At 49.0% G+C, this 11,459-nt stretch overlaps 1 protein-coding gene across 7 annotated transcripts in view; it reads left to right on the forward strand.

Moving 5' to 3' along the window:
• The window catches only part of LOC121543736 (signal peptide, CUB and EGF-like domain-containing protein 1), a 118,695-nt gene that overhangs the window by 86,836 nt on the left and 20,400 nt on the right, over positions 1–11,459 (forward strand). For all 7 annotated transcript variants that reach the window (XM_045208495.1, XM_045208496.1, XM_045208499.1 and 4 more), the window contains one exon: positions 4,268–4,384. In XM_045208495.1, the coding sequence (XP_045064430.1) occupies positions 4,268–4,384 (117 nt within the window). The remainder of the gene's footprint in view (positions 1–4,267; positions 4,385–11,459) is intronic.

The following is an 11,459-nucleotide window of genomic DNA, read 5'->3' on the forward strand; positions in this document are numbered from 1 at the left end:
AGCGGGACTGCCTGGAGTTCAACCGTTTGGCCGTGCGGATGTACTCCAAGTTCTTATGATCGGTCCAAACGAGAAATGGAATGGTGGACCCCTCCAGCCAGTGACGCCACTCCTCCAAGGCAAGCTTCACAGCCAGCAGCTCACGGTTCCCTATGTCGTAATTGCACTCAGAGGGGACAACCGACGTGAGAAAAAGGCACAGGGATGGAGCTTCCTATCCTCCGCAGCCCACTGAGAAATCACAGCACCAACTCCCACATCCGAGGCGTCCACCTCCACAATGAATTGCCGGTCCACATCAGGCATCTGGAGGATGGGAGCGGAGGTGAACCTCACCTTGAGGGTACTGAAGGCTTTGTCGGCTGCTGGGGTCCAGGTGAAGGGTTGCTTGGTGCTGGTTAGAGCAGTGAGAGGGGCAGCAACGGTACTGTAGTTCCGGATAAACTTCCTATAGAAGTTAGCAAACCCCAGAAACTGTTGCAGCTTCTTTCTGTTCTCCGGAACTGGCCATGAAGTGACTGCTGATACTTTGGCAGGATCCATTTGGATACTTCCTTCTGCCACTATGTACCCCAGGAAGGCCACTGTCTTGACGTGAAACTCACATTTCTCTGCCTTGGCGTAGAGGGAATTCTCCAGAAGACGATGAAGGACTTGCTGGACATGGCGGGTGTGTTCAGACAGGTTTCTGGAGTAAATTAAGATGTCATCCAGGTAAACGAAGACAAACTTGTTTAACATGTCCCGCAGTACATCATTCACTAGAGCCTGGAACACAGCAGGAGCATTGGTGAGGCCAAAAGGCATAACCAGATACTCGTAGTGGCCTGTTGGTGTATTGAATGCGGTTTTCCATTCATCTCCCTCCCCGGATCCGCACTAGGTGGTAAGCGTTTCTGAGATCCAACTTGGTAAAAACAGTGGCTCCCTGGAGCAACTCAAAAGCAGAGGTGAGCAGAGGCAGAGGGTAACGGTTCTTCACTGTGATGTCGTTGAGTCCCCTGTAGTCGATGCAGGGGCGAAGAGATCCGTCCTTCTTCCCCACAAAGAAGAAGCCAGCACCAGCAGGAGATGAAGATGAACGGATTAATCCTGCGGACAGAGAGCCATTGATGTAGTCCTCCATGGACTTTCTTTCAGGAGCAGACAACGAATAAAGACGACCCCTTGGAGGAGCTGTTCCAGGGAGGAGGTCGATGGCACAGTCGTACGGTCGGTGAGGGGGGCAGAGATGTGGCTCTTGCTTTGTTAAACACCTCTCTGAGACCATGGTAGCATTCTGGGACATTGGAGAGGTCAGGAGCGGAGTTAGTAGGTACTGGCCGAGGGGGGTGCGGCAGCAAGCAGGCAGGTTCGGTGGCAGTCCTCTCCCCACTCCCTGATCACCCCGGTCACCCAGTCGAGCTGAGGGTTGTGCCGGGCGGAGCCATGGGTAACCCAGGATGAGGGGTTGGCCTGGAGAGGGGAGCAGGTGAAACTGGATAGTTTCTTGATGGTTTCCGGACAGACCCATCGAGACCGGGGCCGTGACATGAGTGACCGATCCGAGTAAGTGTCCGTCCAGTGCCCGGGCAGGAATAGGAGGTGTCAAACGGAGGTTCTCCAGTCCCAGTTGGCGTGCCAGCTTGATGTCCATTATGTTGGCTTCGGCGCCAGAATCCACCAGAGCAGCCAGGGTGTGAGTTGAGTCAGAGAGGCGGAGGTGAACTTGCAGCAGGGGTTTGCGGTCGGAGGACTGGATGGTCATTGAACTCAACCGGACTCCCCCCTACGCCCGGTGAGCTTCGGCCCTTTAAAGGGCAGGTTACCACACGATGTCCATCACCTCCACAATAGAGGCAGAGGTTTGAGGTGAAGCGGCGCTGGCGCTCTGCAGGAGTGAGGGAGGCTCGCCCAATCTCCATAGGCTCAGACTGATCAAGCTGACCTGGGGGAGTGGCAGTAGATGACAGGAGCCCAGTCGGATCTCTCCGAATGCCGGTAGTAGGTGGACCTTGGCGCCCCCTCTCACGACGACGGGTCTGTATCCTTCTGTCGATCCTGACAGTCAGTGCGATGGCTTCATCAAGAGTGGAAGGCAGTTCATGGGAGACCAACTCGTCCTTGATATAGTCAGCCAAACTATGGAAGAACGCGTCCACCAACGATGGTGTGTTCCAAGAACTTCGTCTAGCCAGGGTTCGGAAGTCGATGGAATGGTCTGCGACTGTACGTCTGCCTTGTCGAATACTGAACAGTTCACGAGACGCCTCTGCGGTGGGTGAATCCAGGTCAAACACCTTCAGCATCTCCTCAGCAAACAGGTCGAAGGTTGCACATGCGGGGGTTTGACGTTCGAACTCTGCTGTTCCCCAGAGTCGAGCTCGGCCCGTCAGGTGAGTGATGGCATACCCAACTTTAGCCCCTCCGTGGCGAAGGTCCTTGGCTGCAAGGAGAACTGAAGTCGGCAGCTAGTCAGGAATGGCCGGACCTGGGTTGAATCGCCGTTGAACCGCTCGGGGTTTCCAATCTTGGGTTCCGAGCAGCGGCTGCAATGACCGGGGCAGGTAACTCGGGGCTGGGCTGGTGGGCAGACTGGCTGGGGTAAGGTTGGTGAGGAGTTGAATGATCATGGCGAGTTGTTGTTGCTGCTGCTGGAACTGCTGCTCATGCTCATCGGTTTCCATGTCGGGGAAAGTGTGCGCTGAGTCCATAATGGTCAGATCGTACTGTCACGATTCAGACAGACGACCAGAGGACCACAATTGCGTCACACCAGAAAGTTTATTAAACTTAAGGGAAAAGGGAAGTAGGGAGTGAATGAAGGCTCCAGGGGTAACAGGGATCCCGTCCAATGCGCTGGGTCTGTGCCCCCCAGTGGCAGCGATGCGTCCTATGAGCCGGTGGTGGGTGGTCCAGAAGTCCTGGGGGGGGGGGAGACACAGACACAACAGGGCGGAATGAAACCAGGCAGCAGTACAGTTCAAGGGAAATCCAAAATACGTAGTAGCAAGGCAGAAGGCTGGTCAGAGTTACCGGGATTGAAGAGTAGTCAGGAGTCGTAATGGCAGAAGCAGGTCTGGATCTCCTGAGGCAGAAGAGTATCCAAAAAAACAGGCAGGTCCGGGGTCACAAAACCAGGGTGAGCCAGAAGCGCGAGCAAACAGGTTCCGGGTGTGAGCTTTGCAGACGATCTGACACCGGAGAGCTGAAAGACAGGGCCTTAAATACTGGGAGAGGTTAGTGGGTAATGCAGCGCAGCTGGCAGAGTAATTAGAGCCGAGCAGAGCAGGGACAGGTGGAGCTAGTTAGGCTGAGTAGAGAGAGGGAGGTGAGCAGAGTGGAAGATAGTGGAAACAAATTAAGGTGGTAACCCGGTGGAGTGAGAGGGCTCATGACATCCACTTTCTAATAACAGTGTACAGTTTCACCGTCCTCAGCAGTATCTGACGCCCATTGGGGATTAGTGAGCTCAGCTTTCCTAAAGCAACAGTGGGCTGCGCAGGTAAAGTGGAGATGCCATAAGGTGCTGTTTGTTTTGGGGTTAGCTCAGGCAATATATTCACAAGTCAGAGCAAACCTTATCTTGGCCACATACAATTACATTTTTTCCTGGAGTCAAAATATACACATTCAGTCCTACGTACTACTATTTGATCCCGCCACTAACTATATTTTAGATTCTCATGTTTTCTCTACTTAACGTTCAGTATCGTTTTTAACTAAATGTTTTCTTGTCATTTTTGGAAACAGGGCATACTTGTCTTAACTAGGCTACTGGCTATCAGCACATGTTGCCCATGAATCTCTTGTTTATATTTTGTAGAAATCTGTCTTTAATATTGGTCTACTAGGTGTTCCAATCAATTATGTTCAACAGAGAATCCGGAGTATGAGTTTATAATCGGTCTATGACCTGTCTATAACCTGTTTATGAACAGTCTATGACATTTCAACTGTGTACCGTCTCAAACCTGTCACTGGTCTGATGGATAACTAGAATGTCTTGACACGTGTTTAGTATTGTGGAAATTAAGTCTGAATGGGTATGATGAAAAAGCTATATACCCTGAAGACATGACATCACCCTGTTGTGTATTTCTCCATTGTATGTAGCCTCTTCTCAACCCACCCATCATATCTTCAGTGTCAACTGTTTCTCTCTTTTGGTCTTTTTGAATAGATCATTCTGCTCTTTAGATATGCGTACCAGTCAGTAGGTTAACACCCCTCCCCTACCCCCGCCCCTCCTCTCTTTTCTCCCACTGTATATTTTTGTTTTACCAAGAAACCTGTGCGGTGAACAATGGCGGCTGTGACCGGACGTGTAAGGACACGGCTACAGGGGTACGCTGCAGCTGCCCCGTGGGATTCACCCTGCAGCCAGACGGCAAGACCTGCAAAGGTCAGTGTATAGGTGTGTGTGTGTCCGTGTGTCTGTGTGTCTGTGTGTCTGTCACGGAATCAGCAGAGGCTGCTCCTCCTCCCTGCTCGGGCAGGCTTCGGAGTTTGTCGTCCCCGGAGTACTAGCTGCCACCGATCTATGTTTCGGTGTTTGACTTGTTGTGTCCTGATTGTGTACACCTGTTCCCCATTATGTTGTATTGTATTCCCTATTTAACCCTCTGTCGTGCATTGTGTGTTGTGTGTTATTGTTTGCGTCATCGGCAGTGTTCGTGTGCGGGTTGTTTGCTTCCTCCGATGTTTGGAGATTGTTTTTTCACTGGTTACTTTCGATTAAAATACGGTTTCCAGTAAGCTCTGTGTCCTGCGTGTGACTTCGCCTACTGCATTTCACTGTCGCCTTCTGACAGTGTCCGTGTGTGCCCCTACTGTCCTCTACTGCTCTCCTCTACCTCTTCTTTCCTTCCTCCTCCCTCTCCATGTGACGAGGGACTTTTACTCATGCCTTGATAGCACCCAACCCTTTAGTGTGCTCGTTTCATCTTGAGAACACACTGCTAGTGTTATTAAGAATGGAGACACATTCCGTATCAGGATTCGACCATATTTAGCCATTGTAACGCAATATGGGCAAAGGTGTGTGGTATTGAACGGTATTGAGTTGAGAGGATCCTTTGCGGAGGTGGTCCAGGGGTCCGGTATCTGTGGCTGGTATGAGTGGTATTTGAGTGATCTTGGGCCAAGACCAACCAACCCTGCGGCACCAAGTTCACTTCCCCTCCTCGAGTGGAGGAGAGAGAGGCTCCGGTCTCCGGTGTGGTCACTGGCAGTGCTGCTGTTGTTGTTGTTGATGTTACCGCTAAGCATTTCCACTTCCGAAATTCTGCCTGTGACGTCAAAGACAGTGGCCCAGGCCCGACCGGGCTGCCACACAGACACAGTGGAAGTTATTATTTTAGCAGATAGTCGATTGAGGCTTGTCCAAACAAACAGGGCTGAAGATGGTTCTGACTCCAGGGTTACCCTAAGGGAAAACACAGTGGTTCATGTGCAGTGGTACAGTGAGGGAAAAAAGTATTTGATCCCCTGCTGATTTTGTAAGTTTGCCCACTGACAAAGACATGATCAGTCTATCATTTTAATGGTAGGTTTATTTGAACAGTGAGAGACAGAATAACAACAAAATAATCCAGAAAAATGCATGTCAAAAAAGTTATATTGATTTGCATTTTAATGAGGGAAATAAGTATTTGACCCCTCTGCAAAACATGACTTAGTACTTGGTGGCAAAACCCTTGTTGGCAATCACAGAGGTCAGACGTTTCTTGTAGTTGGCCACCAGGTTTGCACACATCTCGGGAGGGATTTTGTTCCACTCCTCTTTGCAGATCTTCTCCAAGTCATTAAGGTTTCGAGGCTGACGTTTGGCAACTCGAACCTTCAGCTCCCTCCACAGATGTTCTATGGGATTAAGGTCTGGAGACTGGCTAGGCCACTCCAGGACCTTAATGTGCTTCTTCTTGAGCCACTCCTTTGTTGCCTTGGCCGTGTGTTTTGGGTCATTGTCATGCTGGAATACCCACCCACGACCCATTTTCAATGCCCTGGCTGAGGGAAGGAGGTTCTCACCCAAGATTTGATGGTACATGGCCCCGTCCATTGTCCCTTTGATGCGGTGAAGTTGTCCTGTCCCCTTAGCAGAAAAACACCCCCAAAGCATAATGTTTCCACCTCCATGTTTGACGGTGAGGATGGTGTTCTTGGGGTCATAGGCAGCATTCCTCCTCCTCCAAACACGGCGAGTTGAGTTGATGCCAAAGAGCTCCATTTTGGTCTCATCTGACCACAACACTTTCACCCAGTTCTCCTCTGAATCATTCAGATGTTCATTGGAAAACTTCAGACGGCATGTATATGTGCTTTCTTGAGCAGGGGGACCTTGCGGGCGCTGCAGGATTTCAGTCCTTCACGGCGTAGTGTGTTACCAATTGTTTTCTTGGTGACTATGGTCCCAGCTGCCTTGAGATCATTGACAAGATCCTCCCGTGTAGTTCTGGGCTGATTCCTCACCGTTCTCGTGATCATTGCAACTCCACGAGTTGAGATCTTGCATGGAGCCCCAGGCCGAGGGAGATTGACAGTTCTTTTGTGTTTCTTCCATTTGTGAATAATCGCACCAACTGTTGTCACCTTCTCACCAAGCTGCTTGGCGATGGTCTTGTAGCCCATTCCAGCCTTGTGTAGGTCTACAATCTTGTCCCTGACATCCTTGGAGAGCTCTTTGGTCTTGGCCATGGTGGAGAGTTTGGAATCTGATTGATTGATTGCTTCTGTGGACAGGTGTATTTTATACAGGTAATAAACTGAGATTAGGAGCACTCCCTTTAAGAGTGTGCTCCTAATCTCAGCTCGTTACCTATATAAAAGACACCTGGGAGCCAGAAATCTTTCTGATTGAGAGGGGGTCAAATACTTATTTCCCTCATTAAAATGCAAATCAATTTATAACATTTTTGACATGCATTTTTCTGGATTTTTTTGTTGTCATTCTGTCTCTCACTGTTCAAATAAACCTACCATTAAAATTATAGACTGATAATTTCTTTGTCAGTGGGCAAACGTACAATATCAGCAGGGGATCAAATACTTTTTTTCCCTCACTGTATTTTTGGTATCAGGGATCATTGATATGTCTGAGGAACTGGAACACCATGGTCTGGCTTGCATGAGACACATTTGGGTGCATCTCAAGAGTGGCTACTTTATCTCCTCATCTCCACATCTCCTTTCCTTCATCTGCACTGATCTGAAGAAGAGACTGGGGAAGATAAAACAAAAGGGCTAAGAGTTTGCCTAGGACTGTTGAGTTGAGTTGGTTCACATCAGAGTAGTTGAAGAAGAACTACACTGAGGATATGAGGAGTGCTGTTGCTTCGCTGCTCAACCCAACTCTGCACAAGTGACAAAACATGTTAGAGGAGGGGAACTGCTGTAGGAGTCGCCATAGGAACAACATGTATGTTACAGGGCGGAGGTGGCAGCGACTCTTTATGTCCAATGTTGTGTGTGTGTACTGTGTGCCCAAGTGTGTGTGCGCATGCGCGCGTGTGTGTGTGTGTGTGTATTTCGTGTCAAGCAGTTTGAGAATGTGGCATGTAAGTGTGTGAATACTGGAGCCGGGGCTGTCTGGCTGGCAGGCAGACGACGCATCGGCAAACTTTGAGCTGTTTGAACAGTGAGGCCCACGCTGCACTGTCTCTCTCTTTCTCTCACATACATATAGTATACACACACACACTCACACACACTCACACAGCGCCACCCAGCTGTATAGTGGGGAGACACAACAGAGGGTGGTTACAGAGAGAATTACTACCTACCACCATCCATCATATCTCCAGCATAGAGGATAGGCATATCGTTCATTCTCAGTTGTCATGTCATATCGTTCATTCTCAGTTGTCATGTCATATCGTTCATTCTCAGTTGTCATGGCATATCGTTCATTCTCAGTTGTCATGTCATATCGTTCATTCTCAGTTGTCATGGCATATCGTTCATTCTCAGTTGTCATGTCATATCGTTCATTCTCAGTTGTCATGGCATATCGTTCATTCTCAGTTGTCATGGCATATCGTTCATTCTCAGTTGTCATGTCATATCGTTCATTCTCAGTTGTCATGTCAGCTCTTTAGTTGAAGTGAGGCAGAGCATGGGGATAGTTTTGTTTGGACACATCATATCGGAGGGCACCATTATGGTCAGTGAAACCAGTTGATAATGATTTATCGTAGAATTCTCTATGGCAACACCATTGTTTGCTAACAAAGTTAGCTGTGACGGGAATGGTCCAGCCCTGCATTGGTTGCAGTGTGAGAAAACATCTTGTCTGTCTGTCGCTCCAATGTCAAGTTCAAACCCCAGCAGCTTGTGTGAACAACTTCCACTCCAGTCTGTCTAGGCCTTTGATTTGTGTGCTTGACAGGACAACCAAGCCTTTATGGTGCAAGAAAATGAAAAGTTAGCCTCTCCTGTGTTTTCCGGGGGCGTGTTGAGTGGAGAAGATGGATAGAGCTGCAGTCCGGCTGTGTCCCGCCCAGATAATTTGGCTGAGTTAGGCCCCTGGGCTCCATAAATCCACCAGTGATTGACCTGATCTGAGCTGGAGCTGAGAGACAGTTCAGACAGCAACACATCCATCACCCATCACCATCCATCAGCTGGGCATAAAGGGTGGAGGGACGGAGCAGGAAAACATGGAGGGAGCCATCTGCCACTGACTGCAAACACACACATACACATACACACAACTACCTACGCGATAGACATGCACATGCAGGCACACGTTAACCATACACTCGTCAGCAATCACACTGAATACACACACACAAGCACACACTCTAACATATTAGGAAGGAAAATACCATGCAATCATTGTTTTCCCATGTTGGTGTATTAATACCTGAACTCACTGAACTCACCCATCTCAACTGAACTATAAACTCTGAACTCCTCTCCAGTCTCCACCCAGCCAGCATTAATTCTGGCTGTCGCTGTCAGGGACAGATATCTCTCCCTGAGCCTAGGGCCCAGTCAGCCAAGGGTTTTAACTGATCATAAAATACATTTTATTCAGACCATTTCGACTGCCTGTCTGTCTCATGCTCCCTACTGGCAACTGGGGCTTGGCCACATATAGAACTCCCCACCTTGTCGCCATGCTGCCCCCTGCATGGACCAAAGCTTCCTGTAACCTTGGCAACAGCACACACAGATCTCCTGATCTGTGACAGGTTATATGGGCTGACAGGGTCTTGGCTAAGCTAGCTGATATCACAACTGAGCTGGCCCATAGGAGTGTAGTGTGTGTGACTGTGCTCTGCTGTCTAATATTGAAGATAGTCATATCGGGTTGTGGTGTGTTGTAACGTGTAGATAGGCCTAGGGGGTAGAGATGTTTTATAGCACAGAGATAGTGGGTAGTGGTGTGTTGTTAATGTATACAGAGTATTGGAGATAGCTGTTTGTGGTTTTGTGGGGTTAGTAGTTAGCGGGGAGGTAAATGTCATGCTGTGAGGTATTGTAGGCAGAGCCCTCTGTCTCGCTGCTCTGTCTCTCTGTGTGCCAGACCCTGTGGGACGTGCACCGTCCTGCCCCCCTAACATAATCATTTCAATATAAACTATTTAGGGCATGTTTAAATCCCAGGCGTCTGATAAACAGCCTTTCGTCTGCGCTGACAGATGAGACGGTTCCCTCGCTCCACGATGACAGACGCGCCAATGGAAGGAGGCGTTTTTATCACATGGCTCTCCTGCGGACGGAGGGAGAGACAGAGGGAAGAGAGGGAGAGGTGGAAGGAGAGAGGTAGAAGAAAAGTGATTTTGTGATCAGTTTCCAGATGTTTGATTAGAAGCTGCATGTCGGGGGGTGAGTTATATGTGTATTTACACATTTGCGTCATGTGCGTGTGTGTGTGTGTGGTCGGTGCAGGGCGACTGAGCTGCTCAGTGTGTGTATGGGCACCTGGGACACGTCCGCACTGGCCTGCATTCCTCACCCCAGTACCAGCGAAAGCCTGAACACACACACATCCAGTAATCCAATCAAAGAGCCACTACAGTAGTCACCTAATACCGACAGGGAGAAACCAGGTGATAGGCTACAAACTCATTGGTTTATAAGGGGACATACTTTATGTGGCTAAGCTAATCACAGCAAATGAACTGTATCATTGTCAGCAACACCTTTGATTCTCACCCTCACTTTCCCACCTACAACACCCACTAGCTTTTTGTCATAGCTTCACTATCACTTTGTGTCCTCAAAAGACTGGAAGCTGCTATACAGAGTCGATTCACAACAGACAAACTCCCCATAAACTTCTCCTCTGGCCCCACTCGTCCAGACAGAAAGCCTCCAGAAAGTGCCAACGCTCTCAAAAGCCCACTATATTAACATGTCAGGCCCAGTAATCTCCACAATAACACTCCTATCTACATCACCTTACATGACTCAGCCTGGCCTAGCTCCGGCCTTCAACGGTTCCGGCTCTCCCTCCGTCAGGCTGGCGTCGGCCCGGCCTGCTGTTTTATTTTACTGTTGTGTTGCTCTTTACTGGAGTTGCTCTTGGCCCAGATGCGGCCCATAGAGCGTCTGTTATTAGATGGAGGAGAGTCTTTAGGGACAAAGCAAACAGAGCGGGCCGTTTAAATCCTCTGATAAATGCACGGCCGGCTCTGGCCCAAGCCGCCCGACGTCTCCCACATTAGCAGCCTGAGGTGGCCACACCGAGGTAAACACCGCTTTTTATGAACAGTAGATCCCCCCACTCCCGTCCCCAAATTATTTGGACAGGTTCGGGTTTCCACAAATGTATTACGTTTAATTGCTTTTTACTGTAAATATTTTGTAAAACTACACAGTTTTCCCGAGGCGCGTACCTAGGCTATACAAGCGCTTGTAGATAAGCCAGCAGCAGCAGCCAAAGAGCTTCCACATTCCTCATCTCTCTCTCACTCTCTCACTCTCTCTCCAATGGTTTTATCCCTGATGACTGCAGTTTATGTGACAATACAACCTTTATTTCCTCTTCTGTTTCTTTCTTTCTGTCTTTTTTGCTTGTGTTTCTTGTTTAGCTTTCCTGTCTTGCTGCCTCTCCCTCTGTCCTTTCTCCATCTACTATCTTTGTCTTTTGAAAGGACTGTTATCGACTCACCACACAAGCATCTTATGCAACAATGACCTTCCAGTTGATCCCTCTGAGTTCTAGTTACTGTATTGAGGTCAAGGGCCGGAGGTCAACGTTCAGGCATATTCTCATTACCGGTCGATTATTTATCTTACACTGTTGTTAATTACAACCGATCCTAATCGTCTGTTAAACCCTAAACCACCGTCACAAGGCTTTTCCTCTGCATCAGCTCAGGCCTCAGGTTAACTTAGCAGTAACACAGTGCTCTGCTCTCATATCTCATATAGTGTTGGGTTTCTCACTGCAAACACAGCTCCTAGTGCTGCCTTGGGCCTACAACCTCCTATCCGAAGAGGAGTGAGGAGCATTAAGCGAGTGTGTT

This window comes from Coregonus clupeaformis, chromosome 28, assembly GCF_020615455.1.
Source record: "Coregonus clupeaformis isolate EN_2021a chromosome 28, ASM2061545v1, whole genome shotgun sequence".
NCBI lineage: Eukaryota > Metazoa > Chordata > Actinopteri > Salmoniformes > Salmonidae > Coregonus > Coregonus clupeaformis.